The 19076-nt window shown below is 49.0% G+C and overlaps 5 protein-coding genes across 6 annotated transcripts; all 5 read left to right on the plus strand.

The window, feature by feature from the left end:
• The first annotated feature begins 56 nt into the window (after positions 1-56).
• LOC112903438 (protein NUCLEAR FUSION DEFECTIVE 4-like) lies at positions 57-5465 on the plus strand. The gene is made up of 3 exons (XM_025972711.1): positions 57-485; positions 2423-3270; positions 3350-5465. Exons 1-3 carry the CDS (start codon positions 87-89, stop codon positions 3840-3842), a joined length of 1740 nt encoding a protein of 579 aa, XP_025828496.1. The 5' UTR covers positions 57-86; the 3' UTR covers positions 3843-5465.
• Positions 5466-6388: 923 nt separating this feature from the next.
• On the plus strand, positions 6389-9797 carry LOC112903439 (protein DETOXIFICATION 44, chloroplastic-like). The gene is given in 16 exon segments (XM_025972712.1): positions 6389-6832; positions 6948-7100; positions 7188-7244; positions 7247-7347; positions 7435-7570; positions 7751-7847; positions 7990-8090; positions 8292-8374; positions 8376-8456; positions 8536-8607; positions 8699-8815; positions 8907-9002; positions 9126-9247; positions 9334-9377; positions 9460-9506; positions 9581-9797. Coding segments are annotated over 16 exon segments (1710 nt in total). The 5' UTR covers positions 6389-6510; the 3' UTR covers positions 9662-9797.
• A 285-nt stretch (positions 9798-10082) lies between these two features.
• Positions 10083-12283, plus strand: LOC112903441 (macrophage migration inhibitory factor homolog). Of its 2 annotated transcripts, XM_025972714.1 has the most exons (4): positions 10083-10271; positions 11463-11663; positions 11753-11811; positions 11948-12283. In XM_025972714.1, exons 1-3 carry the CDS (start codon positions 10161-10163, stop codon positions 11804-11806), a joined length of 366 nt encoding a protein of 121 aa, XP_025828499.1. In that variant the 5' UTR covers positions 10083-10160; the 3' UTR covers positions 11807-11811; positions 11948-12283. The 2 variants fall into 2 exon arrangements, with proteins under 2 accessions (XP_025828499.1, XP_025828500.1); XM_025972715.1 differs by lacking the exon at positions 11753-11811 and having other exon boundaries at positions 10099-10271; positions 11948-12185.
• A 63-nt stretch (positions 12284-12346) lies between these two features.
• LOC112903440 (PRA1 family protein B2-like) lies at positions 12347-13875 on the plus strand. The gene is made up of 3 exons (XM_025972713.1): positions 12347-12385; positions 12467-12547; positions 12873-13875. The coding sequence occupies exon 3, from the start codon at positions 13043-13045 to the stop codon at positions 13709-13711; it is 669 nt and encodes a 222-aa protein (XP_025828498.1). The 5' UTR covers positions 12347-12385; positions 12467-12547; positions 12873-13042; the 3' UTR covers positions 13712-13875.
• A 1385-nt stretch (positions 13876-15260) lies between these two features.
• Positions 15261-18924, plus strand: LOC112902863 (probable leucine-rich repeat receptor-like protein kinase IMK3). Its single transcript, XM_025972047.1, has 2 exons — positions 15261-17087; positions 18038-18924. The coding sequence occupies exons 1-2, from the start codon at positions 15455-15457 to the stop codon at positions 18679-18681; spliced, it is 2277 nt and encodes a 758-aa protein (XP_025827832.1). The 5' UTR covers positions 15261-15454; the 3' UTR covers positions 18682-18924.
• Positions 18925-19076: the final 152 nt, after the last annotated feature.

Here is a 19076-nt window from a genome sequence, read left to right on the forward strand (position 1 = left end):
ATGGAAATTATGCGCTGGTATGGATGTGTATATATAGCAGCATACTATATAGGAGGTGGCAGGTTGGGAGGCAAGGCAAGGCTGCTATGCCAATGGAGGAGGAGGAGGAGGAGGAGGAGGGTCGTCGGCGGAGCGGCGGCGGCGGCGGCGAGCAGAGGACGATGGAAGGGGAGGAGGAGGCGTGGCGGCGTTGGGCTGTTCTGGTTGCGACGGTGTGGATCCAGGCTCTGACGGGGACCAACTTCGACTTCTCGGCCTACTCGTCGGCGCTCAAGTCGTCGCTGGGCATCTCCCAGGAGGCGCTCAACTACCTGGCCACCGCCTCCGACCTCGGCAAGGCCTTCGGCTGGTCCTCCGGCCTCGCCCTGCTCTACATCCCCCTCCACGCCGTCCTGCTCGTCGCCGCCGTGCTGGGGCTCGCCGCATACGCCCTGCAGTACGGATGCCTGGTCTCCGGCAACCTCGCCGCAATCCCATACCCGATGGTATGTACATGTACTCATCAGTACTCTCTTCTGAAATATCGTCTGACAAGCAATAGCAGCAATCCGCTAGCTAGCTCGAGCAGGCTTTACTGTTCAAGCGTGAGCCCCGTGGTATGGTGGTAGAAATCGCATCGTTAGAACGAAGGAAGAATCAAATTGTGAGATAAATGTTAGGGATGGCGACCCATGATATTTGCTCCATGCATTACTTCCATGCGCGGAGCTGAAAGGGAGGGAGGGAGGGAAGAGGAACCCTTCGACAGGAATAGGAGGAGACCGGAGACCGCACCGCACAGAGGCTTCGTGTGGCAGCCCCCCACCAAGCAGAACAGCATTCCCCCTCGTACTAATTTTAAGCCAGACACGACGAGTACCTTTCGTTTTCTTGGATGGAACAAGACCTGTCAGCTCCTTCCTTATGTTTGTTATCCAGTCCGATCCGATTCTCACCTTTTGTTCATCTATTCGCCATTTTAGCTAGTTATTACTACAGTTTTCATAAAAAAGCAATTTCCTTATTTGCCACTTATAGGTTATGACTTACTCTGACATTGCAACTTTTATATAGAGAAGAATGGCATGCATGAGAATAGGAGATGGGATCAGAGGACCGACCGAGCTAAAGAGTCCCAGACTAATCGATAAACTTCCATCCAGCCAACTCTTACTCCGACGATCTGATGGGACTCGGCTTGGATCATCATCAATCATCCACCCCCCCTGTAGTCTGTAGTATTTCAGTAGTATCATCAGTCTCAGGGCCCACCGTCTGAGCCACATGTCATCTCCCTCAATTCATTTCCAACTAACTCAGGCCCCGTTTAGATGCACTCCAAATTCCAAATTTTTATACTCTCTCTCCATCACATCAATTTTGGGACACATGCATGAAGCAGTAAATGTATGAAAAAGAAATAACTAATTGCACAGTTTAATTGTACATCATGAGACGAATCTTTTGAGCCTAATTAGTTCATAATTAGATAAAATTTGTCAAATACAAACGAAAACGCTACAGTGTCACTATTGCAACTTTGTTGCAATCTAAACAAGGCCTCAGCTCTGCTTCCCAACTATCAGTTGCGTCCAACCAAAACCATGTTAGTTCTGCTTTGACTGGTAGATGAGCCACCTACACTTCTCCTGCAGCTACCCTCAAGAGACCATATACCACACAGTCCAAACTGTTTACCAATATTTTTCATGGGTGTACATCTTGTTGATTGATAGATAGGTCATGGGTGTGCCCAACCTAAAAAGCATGTATCGCCATGGAAACAGGCTATTATGAGAACATCGCATGCAGTCACATCACCTAGATACATACCCGCAAAATATCACACACGCCTGCGGCATGCCATTCTCACATCATCGTCATCCACCTACTCCACAACTTCCTTCCTTCCTTCAATATACTCAGGAGCAGCACCAAAATGACATGTCACGCCAACACAGATGGAACCACAAAGTTTAAGGTCACATTGCCACGGTGCCGTCACAAACTTTCACAGTCCCAAGCCCCTGATGCAGAATCAAAGAAAGTTGTTGAATGGCAGTGCTCACTTCCCTGCCCACCACACTCAGCCATCTCACTGTTGCCTCATCCATTCAGTACCTCAATGCTTACCATATTTCAGGCTACTGGGAATTGTTGTTGAAACTGATATTACATGTTCCCTTCCAAACACATTTTTAAAGTATTTACCACTAAATCTTCAATAGGGTCCCCAGTATACAAATCACTCCTGCAGTATTCAGAGAATAACCTATATTAGCCCACAAATTGTCTTTACAGGAACTGGTTGCAAACACTTTGCTCAAATGTATGAAGCCAAGATGTAGACACAGCACATTTTAAACTGTCAAGATGCCACGACATGCAATTTATGGTGAATTTAATTACTCGATCGAATTCTGATTCATATGTTGCACTGCAGGTGTTCTTGGTCTGCTTGATAGCAGGGTGCAGCATCTGCTGGTTCAACACAGTCTGCTTTGTTCTCTGCATACGCAGCTTCTCCGCAAGCAACCGCCCCCTGGCCCTCTCCCTCTCAATAAGCTTCAATGGCCTCAGCGCCGCCTTCTACACTCTCTTTGCAAATGCCCTATCCCCTTTGTCCCCATCTGTCTACCTCCTCCTCAATGCCATGCTCCCTTTTGCCGTTTCTATTCTTGCGCTCCCAGCTATACTTCTCTGCCACAAGCAAGAAAGCCAACACCACAGCACGCCCAACCATGACAGGCGTGTCTTCCTTGGCCTCTACATCCTCGCATTCGTCACCGGCTCATATCTGGTGGTATTTGGATCTTCCACCGCAACCAGGTCTGCTGCATGGGTCATCCTCACAGGCGCCATGGTCCTCCTCGCCCTTCCTCTCATCATCCCTGCCTGCTCCAGTTGCTCGTATGTGGATACACATGGCCATGATGACCCACATAAACCGCTACTAATCAGTAACAATCATCAGGCAGAGTCCAATGCCGTGATGGAAAAAACAATGGAGCACCAGCCGCAGGGCAGTTGTGGAACATTACTACACAAGGGCCGCCTAGTGGTGCTTGGTGAAGAACATAGTGCAAAGAGGCTCATTGGGTGTGTGGACTTCTGGCTCTACTACACAGCCTACTTCTGTGGAGCCACTGTTGGGCTGGTATACAGCAACAACTTGGGGCAGATTGCACAATCACTGCACCAGCAGTCACAGCTCACCATGCTACTTGCTGTCTACTCATCCTTCTCCTTCTTCGGTCGTCTTCTCTCTGCACTCCCCGATGTCCTTCACAGGTCCTTCTATCTTGCTCTATATCTCATCAATCATCATCACATGGCCTCCTAACTAACTACATATACAATTTGTATACAGGAAGGTGTCACTTGCTCGGACAGGGTGGCTTGCTGCTGCCTTGGTGCCCATGCCAATGGCCTTTTTCCTTATGTGGAAACAACAAGATGGAAGTACTCTGATAGTAGGAACAGCACTAGTTGGCCTAAGCTCAGGGTTCATCTTCGCTGCAGCAGTGTCGGTGACCTCCGAGCTCTTTGGACCAAAGAGCGTCGGTGTGAATCACAACATCCTAATCACCAATATCCCACTGGGCTCATTCCTCTATGGCCAGATTGCTGCCATGGTATATGACGCAAATGGCCAAAGGATGTCAGTAATGGATAACCGCACTGGCACAATTGACACCATGATTATGTGCATGGGGGTGAAGTGCTACTCAACCACCTTCTTTGTGTGGGGTTGCATCACATTGCTGGGGTTAGCATCGAGCATAGTCCTATTCAAAAGAACAAAACCAGCTTATGCTGCTACTGCTAGTCGATCAAGTTGTAAGCACCAAGTTTCCAGTTGAACAGAGAAACTCCTTGACCAGTGCCTTGCTGCTTTGAAATCATTGTTAGCTTGTACAAAATTATGGTTTAGTTTTAGCTGAAATTGTTACATATAGGTACACGAAATGAGTACCACCACAAGACACATCAAGAAGATAGGAAATTACTAGCTTAGCAGCTGGTATGTACAGAACCAGTATTCCATTTACTGGGCATTAATACTAACAAGTAGGCCCAAGATTTCATGAAATCAGCTTGGAACGTTTGTTGCTGGTTGAATTGAGATGTGTAAAATTCTACATATTTACTGTTGTTATGTACTCTCTCCGATTCAAAATACATGCTGTTTACGACATCGACAAGGCCTAAAAGTTGACCCTTTGACCAATGAAAATATGACATTTCAAAGGAAGGTAACTAAATATTTTGAAAGTACTTCTCATGGTTAATCTAGTAACATCTATCTTACATTTTCAATCTATATTGTCTTTTATATATTGATGGTCAAAGTAAAAAAAACAGTTAACGACAGGAATCCTAGAATGATACGTATTTTGTATCAAGGTAGTAATATATGATGATTCAACACATGCTAGAGCTCAGAGAAAATAACTTATCTTTCAATCTTTGCCAGGGTGACACTGTTTACATTAAATAAGGAGGGCAATGAGTTTTCTAAATAGCAGAAAATGAAACACAGTTTTTAATTTTGGAAGGATGCCTAGATGGACCCCTCCAGTGAGCTGTAATAAGAAAAGAACTGTACTTCACTAAGCAACCCTTGGAGCATTCGATTATCATGCAAACAAATGGACCTCCGCCACCTTTTTTTAACATATAATTTTGCTATTATATTATTAAAATAATATAGTATAAAGCAAAATCCAGTGTGGACGTGTACAAGTTGGCACATGCCTATAAACATTCCTGGAAGCTACCATCCAGCAATTTCAGGGAAGTAGGAGAGACCAAAATGATCAGAAATTAACAGCTGGTATGTAAATTACAAGACCGGCGCTCAATTTACAGGGCATTAACACTAACAAGTCGGCCCAAGATGGAATTGCATCAGTTTGGACTGTTGTTGCTGGTTGAGTGGATTTGTGTGCAAAATCCTCCATATATACTCTTTTTATATAATACTTAATGACATAAAGTATGCAGAACTTTGGAGACCGAATCTGACTAGCATGTCAGCTTTGTGCCAAAAATGATAATCAAAAAACTTTTTTTCAATCTTTGTCAAGGTGATGCTGATACAGCAAACAAGGGGTCAAATGAGTTCTTCAAATAGCACAAAATGACACGCAACATCTTTAAATTTTGCAAGAATGGTCTAGATGGACTATTCCAGCGAGCAGTAACTACAAGGAACTATACTTCAATTAGTGATCCACGTAGCATACAATTATCATACAAAGAAACAAACAATTTTCACCATTTTCTAAACCTATAACTTCACTGATATGCTGTTAAAACAAAATATAACAAGTGAAATCCAGTCTGAACGTGCACAGTTTAGCTCAGTTGTGAAATCTAGGACAAATAATTCGACAAGCGCAAACAATTCATATGCATGTTACCTCATTCAAGGGGTCTATAAATGGAGGACGCAAACAGTTGACATGACTCATAACTCATGACTATTTCTTGTGTTGTTCATCATGCTTGCACCATGGATTCAGGGCTTCTCTCATAGCTTGGGCCTCTGGACTGCTTTTCCAAGCTCGTTTTTCTGTCTCCAAGACAGTCACCTTCTCATCTGTAGGATACGGGAAAAAAAATATAAGTGGCATTCCTGTGTAGCAGTGAACAATAGAGAAACCAAATGAACTTGACAGAATGAATGGTGCCAGGTAACCTGAACCAGCCGCTAAAATATCCAATCTTTAGATTGTTGTTAGTAGGAGGGAGCACTGAACCGTCCAGTTTAGATAGCTGTTAGTTATTTGTGGTAATTTTGGGAACCTTTGGCCACTTCTCGGTGATTTAAAGAAGCCCAATGGTTTCGTTGTAAACCATCTACTAGCCTGAGTTTGGATGATAGCAAATTTCAAATGCCGGTAGGATCTAGGAGAGCAGAAAAGCTGGACTTGGAAATTTTTCAATCCGCCAAAAAGCTACCAACAGCCAAAATTGGGGACTGGACTGTAGATAATTCATTCATGAAAGTCTGATGATGCATTAAAAGCTTCAAGAAATTAGAAGAGGGAGGGTTGGATGCTGAGGTGCAGAGGGGGGGATTGAGGGGAGCGAGAAGCGTACAGAAGCTGGTGTGGATCATGAAGAGCTCCATGGCGCCACCTATGGAGGCCCCGACCGCCGAGATCTTCAGGTACCAGCCCGCGAACCTCATGATATGGTTCGCTCGCAGTGAATCCTCGAGGGCAGGGGTGGCCGGAGCGAACTGCGGCGGCGGCGGCGGCTTTGAGGTCGCCGGCGATGCGGGTGCTTTCCGCCGGGCAGAGGCAGACGAATCGTGGCCGTTGAAGCTGACTAACCGACGCGTTTAGATATAATTGGGTCGTTGTCCTTCCCATTCCAACAAAATGGGGGCCCGGCCCATCGAGCCCAAAAGGCAGGCCCGCATCGAATTCAATCCAATCCAATCACACTGGCGTCTCCGCTTCCCCACACCACAGTGACCATGGCGGCGACCTCGCCGTCGACCGCACCTATACGAGCCCTATGCCCAGGGCCGAATCGCGTCTCCTTGCCTGCTGCCGCCGCCTCCCCCGCCGCGCTACTCCTCGGTGGAGACCCCCGCGATGCAGCCGTAAAGGGAAGCCGGCCGTCACAGACGTCGTGGAGGCGGCGGCACCGAGGGGACCAGAGACTGAGAGGAAGGATGACGAAGAGCCGGAGGCCGGTGCGCTTCGTGGGGTGCTGGGGTGGCTCAGGATTGATGGGGTTGCGGCGGATATCATCAGCATCGCCGCGCCCGCCGTGCTCGCCCTCGCCGCCGACCCAATCACGGCGCTCGTCGACACCGCCTTCGTCGGCCATATCGGTAATTCTTGCTAGGCTGAACAACCATGTAATCTAGTGCACTAAACTTCAAAATTTACGACTGCTTTGAGTTTGAGGGGATCGATTAATCACTTGATGTGCATCTATGTTGTCAGGCTCGGCTGAACTCGCGGCTGTTGGTGCGTCTGCTTCCGTCTTCAATTTGGTATCCAAGCTGTTCAATGTGCCATTGCTTAATGTCACCACATCATTTGTTGCGGAGCAGCAGGCAGTCAATGACAATAGTAGTTCTAATACCACAGGACAAAGTAAGCAAATGAAGACTTCTATTTTTCTGTCTGAAAAACCATCCCTGTCGTTTGCATTACACTGATTAGTGTTTAGTTCTCGCCTAGGAGATGATTTTTTTACTCCACAAAAGAAGGCAAGCCAACAAAAGAAGGTTCTTCCGGCAGTTCAACGCCCTTGGCTCTAGCTGCCGGCATTGGATTGTTGGAGATGGTGGCACTGATTGTTGGATCTGGGACGCTGATGAACATCATTGGTATACCCGTTGTACGTAAGACTAATTTACTGGCATACTCAGATTCATAGGATCTAGTTCTTCTCTGTAACTTGATGTCAGCACTTGGTGTACTTTAGGATTCACCAATGCGAGCACCAGCAGAACAATTTCTTACATTGAGGGCATATGGTGCTCCGCCAATTATAGTGGCACTTGCAGCTCAGGGTGCATTTCGTGGATTGCTGGATACGAAGACACCACTGTATGCTGTGGGTATGTGTATGCCAGCTCATTTTGACAAATTATGTAACACATAACTTTTTGTCCATCTGGAAATTTCTTGGACCTTGGTATGCGTGATTTTTGTTGTAACAGTTTTTTTTCTTATTTAAGATGTTCTGTGTAGTTCATTTAAAATGGTTAAGCAGGCAACTAATGTCGTGATGCATACAGGTGCTGGCAATCTATTAAATGCAATACTGGATGCTGTACTTATTTTTCCACTTGGTCTAGGAGTAAGCGGCGCTGCCTTGGCTACAGTGACCTCTGAGTATGTTGGTCGCATTGTGATATTTTTAGCAATAAAATTAATTTTCCTCATTTGGAGTATCTTTGCTTCCTCTTATTATCATCTATGCTTATATAATTATGAGCCGCTAAACAATTTGGATCAATTGTCAACATGTATTCAGGTACTTTATAGCATTGATCCTTCTTTGGAAGCTGAATAACAAAGTAGACCTGTTCTCATGGAATATCATTGGAAATGGAGTAATCCGCTACCTGAAATCTGGTTGGTCAATATCCTGTCATGGTCATATCCAAGGATGTTACATGTCATGATTTTGCTTTATTGTAAGCAAGCACTGATTCAAACAGACAGAAAACTATCCATGATTCATTTCTGTTTGATAATTGTTTTATTTAGCTCCCTGTGTTACATCTTAGTGCAATAGACCTTTATGAAAACCACTTGAACTTGAACGATTTTCAGGTGGACTGCTAATTGGCAGAACAATTGCAGTACTCCTGACATTGACACTATCTACGTCCCTGGCTGCAAGGGAAGGGCCTGTTTCCAATGGCTGGCTATGAGATATGCTTGCAAGTGTGGTTAACGATTTCTCTGCTGAATGATGCTCTAGCCATTGCTGGTCAGGTGTGCAAAATTACTTAAGTGTCTTTCATCAAATCTCTTACCTGTGTGTTTATTTGTGAGGTATACCTAATTTGTGCAGGCTCTACTTGCAAGCGAGTACGCAAAAGGGAATTACAAGCAAGCCCGCATGGTTTTATACAAAATCCTGCAGGTTAAGAAGTTATTTCTTGGAAAAGTTCAGAAAAGACACCAAGTTTCTCCTTTTCCTCAAGGAGCTGATACTGTTCCTCTTTTTGGTGTAGGTTGGAGGTGTGACTGGCGTTGCACTTGCTGCTACCCTACTTATTGGCTTTGGATCTTTGTCCTTGCTGTTTACAGATGATCCTGCAGTTTTGGACATTGCCCAATCTGGAGTTTGGGTACTGTTAATTTTGAGAAATTGATGCTTAGTTTCTCAAGTGGTGTGCACAGGGAGTTTATGTTAACGTTGTGAATGTTGGATTGATGCAGTTTGTCACTATTTCTCAGCCGGTAAATGCTATTGCATTTGTGGCCGATGGGCTCTACTATGGTGTTTCTGACTTTGCCTACGCTGCATACTCTACGGTTCTGATTTATACTCTTACTTTATCACATTATTTTGTCTCCAACACAATCACCTTGTCATGCCATTAGTTATCACTTAGCACAGCTTTGTCATGCTAACCATATAGAATCTGGTTGTTTCAGTTTTTTGCAGGGGCCGTCTCATCAGTATTCCTACTTATCGCTGCTCCTAAGTTTGGTCCTGGTGGTATCTGGGCTGGCCTTACTCTATTTATGAGTTTGCGAGCAATTGCTGGTTTCTGTAGGTAGTAATTGATGATTCATTTTGTATCAGTCTATTGCTTCTTATACTGGAATATACGTAGCAGAATGACTTAAGAGTTATTTCCAGGTTAGGGAGCAAAGGTGGACCTTGGGAAACTATCTTGTCAGAGAGTGAGTAAAGCACAGATGTGACCATGTATATTCAAGTGATCTCCAACTGTCAACATTAAGGTGGAAATGCATATGGTTGCAGGCCATATAGCCGTGGGTAACAGAAGGCCTGTGTGGGCAGATAACAAGGTAGCTGAAGTATGTAGACAGTATACTTGTATTTGGTTTTAGCTAGCTGAGCTCTCTTGTTATGCCTGCTCTAGGAGGAGGCGGCTTTACAGCTTTCGAGTGTTTACCATGTATGTACAAGAAAGCTGCGTTCCCATAGAAGGCCCTTCCTGTAAATTTTGCTTCTGGAAAATCCTGCATGTAAATGATAAAATGAATTGTCTAACATTCGGATCTGTGCATCTTGTAAACATTTTTGGCATTTGTGTAACTCAGTGGATGCTTGAAATAGAATTATCTTAGTTGCTTGTTCCAGTATTGTGCAAGTGCAGCATCATGGGACATTTCAAATTTGCTAAGATTTGAAGTTGAACCCAGTTCCAGGCAAGGGCTGATGTTCGTTCTTTATTTATTTTTTTTTATTGTGTGGAGGCTATACTAGAAAGCCGATGGGCCAAGCCCATGGTGCAGGAAAGACTTGAGGGCCCAGGCTTCCAAAGTTTAGCCCACCCTGGTTGAGATTCCTTTCCTTCCGTTACTCTCAGTCCGGAGACAGCAGGCAGGATAGAGATAGAGAGAGGCAGGAGGCCAGCAGCCAAGCAGAGGCGGAGGAAGAGGGCGGCCGGGCCGGAGCAGAAAGCCACAAGCAGAAGGAAGAAGCGGCGAGGGCCGAGGATGCCGTGCCTCAACGTGTCCACCAACGTCAACCTAGAGGGGGTGGACACCTCCGCCATCCTCGCCGAGGCCTCCAAGGCCGTCGCCAACATCATCGGCAAGCCAGAGGCCGTAAGCATCGCCTCTCCCTTTCCCCCTCTCGTTCCCTTTTTATCTGCTGTTCCTGGAGGGATATCTCTCCCCTTGCATCTGGTTGTTTTGTGATATGTAGGATATGCTTCCATTTCGTGATTGGACCTGTTAGGGTTTTGAGGAGGATGTGCATCGCTGTATGGCACCTTTCTGTAGGCTATCAGTCCATTAATCTGTCCGTTTACGGATGGTAGTTTAAAGAGAACTTATGTGAATCAGCACGATTTCCCACCACTATTCCCCTTTGATAAATGCTACGATGGGGATTTTGAGCTCTATGGCTATTATTTTGGGGGTAATATTACCTAGGTTTGTCATGGACACTGCGATGTTGGTACTCACTGAACTCGAAAACTTTGATAATATTACATGAAACAATCTAAACAACTAGAACGGGACTGCAATCTCTTGCATATCACTGCCATCCTTCTTAAATTGAGTTCATATATAATTGAACCTGTAATTTTGGCAGTTTCAGCATTGAGGAAGAAAATCAGATAACTGAATAGTCTGAGACAGCATCCCCAGTTTCTATCTAGGATTGATATTGTGACCACTGTGATCACTCAGTACAAGAAATGTCAAGCCTTTCGTCTAGCAATTTCACGAATCACTACCCTGCCAATCTGACATTTGAATAGCAGTGCAACATCAATCCACCGAGAACAGATGTAGTATCTATTAAAACAAACTAACTGATGAAAGTCTATGCTCACAATTTTTCTAGACCGGATTCCCAGCAACCCCTAGTGTACCATTTCATTCTCCAGCACTAATCTGATGTGCTGTTAAATTTGTAGACCATGGGCTGCATGTGCTTTTCCTTTACGTTATCCCTAATACTACAGACATCAATTTTATCTATATTAAGTTTGAAAATTCATGTCTATCAGCAATTCATATCAGTGTTAGTAATAGTCAGGCAGCTGCTTTGCTATTATCATGGACAAAGATGACCTTTCTGGATACTTCGGATTCAAAACCTGACCACGTTAGCCTTATTCTCATACTGTCCTCCTTTGGGTTCCTGGTGAGTGTTCCTGTGGTGATAGGCTCAGATTGCTGAAATTTAGATTTTATTTGTTTGTCTGTGCTTGATTTATAGTCAAAGCCATTTCTCTTGGGTACTATCATCTTGAGGAATTAACTGGAATGCTTATCCTTCCACAGTATGTGATGGTTGTTGTCAAGGGTTCAGTGCCTATGGCATTTGGAGGTACCCAGGAGCCCGCAGCGTATGGCGAGCTGGTTTCCATTGGAGGGCTGAACCCTGATGTCAACAAGAAGCTGAGTGCTGGCATTGCTTCTATTCTGGAATCAAAGCTGTCCGTTCCCAAGTCCCGCTTCTACCTCAAGTTCCACGATTCAAAGGCAAGCAGCCACTATTTCTTGTTTACTCAAGCTTTGGGGGGTCGTTTTAACCATCACCAAGTTCTCATTTCAGTTTTGTTCTTTGTTAGGCTTATCCTGCACAAGAACATGCTCAATGTTTGCATGCTTTGCATCAAGAATAGATCATGTAAATAACCATCTGTTGTTTGATGACAACTTCCTAGTTTTGCATATGTTTCCTTTCCACTTGCTTACGTAGATGGTGTTAGCTCCAGTGATATCTTGGCATCATGATAATTGTGAGATTTATGTTGATCATGCAGCGCTCAGACTTTGGTTGGAATGGCTCCACCTTCTAGATTTGAGGTCCGTGGGCGTGGCTTCGGTGAAGGGAAATGTGCTAGCTAATGTCATGTCCATTTGCATGATGGCCTAGTAAGGACAAAATTGGAAGGTACAGTTCGTCTGTGGTGAACTGAGGAGTGAAAACTGTTATGTGGAACTGGGGCAGGCTTGTTTGAATGCAACCTAGCAAACCTGGCTATCTTGGCTGTTCCTTTCCTTTGGGTAATAGTAAGCTTGAAATGATTCCGCCTATATTGTTTGGTTTGATAGGGGACAGTGGATGGTAACTTTCCAAGGGCACTCTTTGCTGTTGTGATTTGTTGGCTCAGTACGGTATATTGTTGGTGCCAGGTAACAAAAAAAAAAAGTCATATAAAGGAAGGAATAATGCAAGGGGATGGAGGTTTGATCCTCAGGTATGGTGGGAAGAACTTTGCTGGTGTGTTGCCAGTTTCTTCCAGAACCAAGTGCATAATATAGTACTTGTTTGATACTAGGAAAAATGGAGAAGATGCATTGCAGTTGTAGGCAGTGATGTTTGACCAAACTGTGTCGGGTGCCTGACCTGGAATGGAGAGGTCCTCTGCTGCCCGACCCTTTTGTTGAATTCCTTCACACCAAGTCGTATTGCGTGTTTACCTAACCATTATTTTTGGTTGCAGCAAACACTTCACTGCTTTTGTTAGCAACCCTTATAACATGGCATTTCCTTTTATAAGGGAGATAAATAAGATTTTATGCATTTTTGAAACTCTATAAACTCGCAAATATATATATATATATAGACAACGAATTTTGCACAATCCATTGGCTTCTAGTAGACCATTTGGGATGGATGAATGTGCTCCTATAAAGAGGCTTGAAAGAAATATATATACACTAATGTTTTTTGTTTGTGCACAGGAAAATAAATAAATAAATAAATAAAAGGAGACGTGCAGCCTAGTATACTCCACACTGGAGCGTTGACCAGTCAGTGTGTGGGTGTCACGGCCTCCTATTCAATTCGCGCCCCTCCTCTCCTCATCTCAGATCCGCCAGACCCGGGCAGATCGCCTCGCCACCAATCCACCATGGCCGCGGCCTCCCCTCCTCTCCTCCCCACCACCGTCGTTGTCCCGGCCGCCGCCACGCCATCCCCCATCCCCAGCGCCGACGACGCCAACCCCGCGGCGGTGCGCGCCTTCCTGTCCCGGCTCCTGGAGTCCGGCCGGCGCGCGCTGTCGGGTGCCCGCCCCTGGTCCGAGCTCGTGGACTGGTCGGCGCTCTCCCGTCCGGACTCCCTGTCCGACGCCACCTCCCGCCTGCGCAAGAACCTGGCCTACTTCCGCGTGAACTACGCCGCGGTGGTGGCGCTCTCCCTGGGCGCGTCGCTCCTCGCGCACCCGTTCTCGCTGGCGGCGCTCCTCGCGCTGCTCGCCGCCTGGTGCCTCCTGTACATCCTCCGCCCCGCCGACGCGGCGCCGGTCGCCGCCTTCGGACGCACCTTCTCGGACAAGGAGGTGCTCGGGGGCCTGATCGCCTGCTCGGCGTTCGCGGTGTTCCTGACCTCGGTGGGATCGCTCATCTTCTCGGCGCTGGCTCTGGGCGCGGGCGTGGTGTGCGCGCACGGCGCGCTCCGCGTGCCGGAGGAGCTGCTGTTCCTGGACGAGGGCGACCAGGCGGGTGGCAGCGGCAACCCGCTGATGTCGTTCATCGCCAGCGCCACAGCAGGCACAGGAGGAGGAGGACGCGTCGTGTGAGGGCTGCTATGCTATGCTTTGCTTTGCTTGAATCGATTGATTCGTACTAGTATTGTTTTGGCAGCTGGACGAGCTGCTGAGTACTTTATTACGAAAGAATATATACAGCGTATAATGTAAGAAGAAGAAGATTCGGCAATGGAGTGAATTTTGGTGTTTGGTGATGAGGGAGTCGATTCATTCATTCATTCATTCATGTCTCAGCTAGCTGTTGCAGTTTGCATCACATATCCCATTGAAATGAAGGCTCCTTTGGCAGGGCACTTTGGGGAGGCGGAGCCAGAAAACGTGGCTCTGTCCGGCTCCGTCTCACCCTTTGCCAACCATGCCCCCCGGTGCCCGCGGCATTGCAGCAAGAGGAGGGCGGCGGCTAGAGTGGGGCGCAAGCGGCCGGCGGTGCGGGCCGGAGCACGCGGCCAAGGCGGGCCGGAGGGCGGGTGCGGAGGGTCATAGTGCCGGGGCGGGGCGGGGTAGTGGCCACGGTAGTTCTCTCTCGCCAAAACCTAGCAGTGGCGGCGGCATGAATCCCCTCTAGTGAACGGCGGCTTTAACGCGCAGGGAGGCCACTCCGATCGGGGAAATCGACGGATCCACTCAAGAGGAGGCTTATGCAGGCGTTGGAGGCGGGTTAGGGCGCGGCAACGGGTCAGGACACGGCGGGGCGCACCGGCACGGGGTGCGGCAGGGCGCACCGGCACGGGGCGCGGCGGGGCGGGGCGTGGCTGTCGGGCTTGGCGCGTTGGCATGGCTGGACGTGCCGGCCGAGCAAGGCATCGCGGCAGGGCTAGGCGCGACGGAGTGGCTAGCTAGCGTGCTAGCAGCACAAAACGGCGCTGGCTTCGACATCCACCATGGACAGATTTCATGATGATCTTGCATGGTCAATCTTTCTTTCTAGATCATCATGAGCATGTATCAATGGTTATATGGTTTATGTAAGAATTTTTTTTCAGAATTACTCTATTAGGATAACAAGACAATGATTATGATTATTAGGTAACCAATATTTCTATTTATTTATTTATTTATTTATTTTATATTAATTAAAAATGTTAACCAATATTTATTTATTTATTTTATATTATGATTATGATTAGGGCATATTGGATATTTGACATATTCAATCCATTCAAAAAAATAGGGTGAAGTCGTTTTGCCAAACGTTTTTCAAAATAGCTTCAGTTCTACCAGAGAAGCCGCTCCACCGGAAAAGCCGGAGCTGGAGCCGGAGCCCTGCCAAACGGGCTCGATGATCTCGTGATGGATTGGCTAGGCATGGGCCTCTGTTGGGCTGGGCCTACAATATCTATCTGTCTGTCTGGTCGGCCCAGCTGGGCCACCCCAGGAGAAGGAAGGAACCCAAACAAAAACAAGAGGCCGTCGGGGAGCAACGTTGTTGTTGCGTTGTCGGCCTGGCCTGGAAGCAGTGGAAGGGGAACGAACTAGCCGTTACAGAAAATAAACAATTAAACCGGCAGGCCTTGGCCCGGTCCGGCCCTCGTGACTGCTGCTGCCGCCGCCGCCTCTGTCTCTCTCCGTGCACCACCCACGCCGCCTGCTGCTCTCCGACTAGCCGTTGCGCCGCCCATTCCTCCCCTCCCCTCTGCTCCAGCCAGCCACTCACTTTCATCAACACGGGGACAGAGAGAGGCATTGCATTGATCGCCGCCCTCGCTCCTCTCCTCTTCTCCACCTAAACAAACACCGCTCCCCTGCTTCCATTTCCAATCCAAATCCACCACCATGCGCCGCAGCAGGCCCCTCCTCCTCCTCCTCCTCCTCCTCGCTCCGCCGGCCACCGCCAAAGCAGCCCACCACCCCGCCGGCGACGGCGTCGTCATCTCCCAGGCCGACTACCAGGGCCTCCAGGCCATCCGCCACGACCTCGCCGACCCCTACGGCTTCCTCCGCTCCTGGAACGACTCCGGCCTCACCGCATGCTCCGGCGCCTGGGCCGGCATCAAGTGCGTCCTGGGCAGCGTCGTCGCCATCACGCTCCCCTGGCGGGGACTCGGGGGCACGCTCTCCCAGCGCGGCCTCGGCCAGCTCACCCGACTCCGCAGGCTCAGCCTCCACGACAACGCCATCGCGGGACCCATCCCCGCCTCGCTCGGCTTCCTCCCCGACCTCCGCGGAGTCTACCTCTTCAACAACCGCTTCTCCGGCGCCGTCCCCGCATCCATCGGCGGATGCCTCGCGCTCCAGTCGTTCGACGCCAGCAACAACCGCCTCATCGGCGCCATCCCGCCCGCCGTCGCCAACTCCACCAAGCTCATCCGTCTCAACCTCAGCCGCAACGCATTGTCCGATGAGATCCCCGCCGAGGTCGTAGCCTCCGCCTCGCTCCTCGTCCTCGACCTCTCCTACAACAACCTCTCAGGACCCATCCCCGACGCATTCGCGCCCTCCACCAAGTCGCCTTCCAAGCTCCTCAACAAGGAGTCCATCACCGGGACCTACCAGCTCGTCTTCCTCAGCCTCGCGCACAACTCCCTCGACGGGCCCATTCCGGAGTCGCTCGCAAAGCTCACCAAGCTCCAGGACCTCGACCTCTCCGGGAACAACCTCAACGGCACCATCCCCGCCGAGCTCGGCAACCTCACCGCCACGCTCCACTCCTTCAACGTCTCCTACAACAACCTCTCCGGCGCGGTGCCGCCCTCGCTCGCCCGGAAGTTCCGGGAGCCCGCCTTCACCGGGAACATCCTCCTCTGCGGCTACTCTGCTTCCACGCCCTGCCCGGCCTCCCCATCCCCGGCGCCGTCCGCGCCGGCCTCACCCGCCGAGGAGTCCCGCGGCCGCCGCAAGTTCAGCACCAAGGAGCTCACTCTCATCATTGCCGGGATCGTCGTCGGCGTCCTCATCCTGCTGCTCCTCTGCTGCCTCCTGCTCTGCTTCCTCACACGGAAGAGGTCTTCTTCCGGCACCGCAGCAGGAGCAAGGAGCGGGAAGCAGCAGGCGGCAAAGGACGCCGCTGGCGCCGGCGCCGCGGCGGCCGGACGGGGCGAGAAGCCAGGCTCCGGCGCGGCGGAGGTCGAGTCCGGCGGCGACGTGGGCGGCAAGCTGGTGCACTTCGACGGGCCGCTCGCCTTCACGGCGGACGACCTGCTGTGCGCCACCGCGGAAATCATGGGGAAGAGCACCTACGGCACGGTGTACAAGGCCACGCTCGAGGACGGCAGCCTGGTGGCCGTCAAGCGCCTCAGGGAGAAGATCACCAAGGGCCACAAGGATTTCGAGGCCGAGGCGGCGGTGCTCGGCAGGATCCGCCACCCCAACCTGCTAGCGCTCAGGGCATACTACCTGGGGCCAAAGGGGGAGAAGCTGCTCGTCTTCGATTACATGCCCAAGGGAAGCCTCACCTCATTCTTGCACGGTCAGACTTCTTATCCCTGCTATGTTCTTCCGTTTTGTTCTGTTCTGCATTATCAATTTCTGAACTCTGATATATGGTTGACAAATCCTACTTAAAACTTCTTTTAAACATATTAGTACGAGAAATGCTTGCTAGGAACACTGCCAATTGACAAGGAGTTTAAGTATTAGTTAATTGGCATGTGGTGAGCCTCCTGCAGCTTGCTAATTGCTTGCTAGGAGTATGTTTCAGCAAAGGCATGGTCTGAACATTTACACATTCAGACATTGCAAAGATTGATACAACTGTAATTCTGTTAGCAGGTTCAACTTGGAGTTGCAAACTTTGCATTGCAGTTGCTTTTGATTAGTTAGATATAAGAATGAACTCGGTTCGGACCTTAACATGTCAAAATCCTGTCAGTCATAGCATCTCATGTTCATGAATCATGGCGAATGCAGACAAGTTCAGTAGCATGCAGGAAGTGCTCGTGTTAGTTTCAGTGACAGTGAAAACAAACTAGCACCTTGTGCAATTTTTGGTGGAACAATTAGGAGGATGTGTTGTCCAAGTAAAGGATTGGAATTTCTTGTCTCAAACGGTGCTACTTAACAGCATTATTAAACTTTGATACTTGAAATATGTTGATAATTTTGTCCCCAACTCAGCATTTTGCAGAGTTCAGTACCTTCTGAACTGAAACTCTCAACAATTGTTGAACTGAAACTCTGAAGTTGTCATAACACTGTGTTTGCTAACAGTTGATGAATTAGACATTCTTTGTCCAAGTAAAGGGCAAATTCTTGTTTCAACAGTACTGCTTCATCATCTTTTATGAAATCTCTTGATAAATTGCTCCCTACTCGACATTGTTTTTCATTTCTGAAAGCTACACTCTGACACTTGTGAAACTGAAACGCTGAACTTGTGTACTGAAACTTGATGTTCCCTGATGAATGGCGTTGATGCAGCTCGCGCTCCGAACACGCCGGTGGACTGGGCGACGCGGATGACAATCGCCAAGGGCACAGCCCGTGGCGTGGCCTACCTCCACGACGACATGAGCATCGTGCACGGCAATCTGACCGCCAGCAACGTCCTCCTCGACGAGCAATGCAACCCCAAGATCTCCGACTTCGGGCTGTCCCGTCTGATGACGACGGCGGCGAACTCGAACGTGCTGGCTGCGGCGGGCGCCCTGGGGTACCGCGCGCCGGAGCTGTCGAAGCTGAAGAAGGCGAACGCGAAGACGGACGTGTACAGCCTGGGCGTGATCATCCTGGAGCTGCTGACGGGCAAGACCCCCGCCGAGAGCACCAACGGCATGGACCTGCCGCAGTGGGTGGCGTCCATCGTGAAGGAGGAGTGGACCAGCGAGGTGTTCGACCTGGAGCTGATGCGCGACGCCGCGGCGGGGCCCGTCGGGGACGAGCTGATGGACACGCTGAAGCTGGCGCTGCACTGCGTGGACCCGGCGCCGTCGGTGCGGCCCGAGGCCCGGGAGGTGCTGCGGCAGCTCGAGCAGATCAGGCCGGGGTCGGATGGCGGCGCCGGGCCGAGCGAGGAAGGTGCTGGCGCGCATGTGCCGGCGGCACCCGCAGGAGACGATGAGTAGCGCCGCATGCACCACCAGTTGTAATGTTAGATATATCTAGGAATTCTTTGATTCGTTTGATCGCGAAGTATTACTTCTACTTCTACCACTGGCGTTGCTAGGTAATTTTCAGTTTGTATAGGCAGATATTATTTTTGCACACTAGAATCAAATGGCTGCAAGTATGTAGCAGCCTAGGAACAAGGATGGAAAAGAGGAGAAATACTACCACTAGTATAATAATGCATTTTTCTATTTGAGTTACTTGTCCATCAATCTTGAGGATGGTAGTGAATAGATACTGAATTTGTCATACTGTCTTTGTTTCGAGCTGTGCTAGTATTACAGGTCACAGCAGATTGTGCAGACGATGCAGCAGTGTTAACGAGTTCAAGTGATCCCTGTAAACGTGGAGG

The sequence above is a fragment of the Panicum hallii genome, chromosome 8 (genome assembly GCF_002211085.1).
Source record: "Panicum hallii strain FIL2 chromosome 8, PHallii_v3.1, whole genome shotgun sequence".
In the NCBI taxonomy this organism is placed as follows: domain Eukaryota; kingdom Viridiplantae; phylum Streptophyta; class Magnoliopsida; order Poales; family Poaceae; genus Panicum; species Panicum hallii.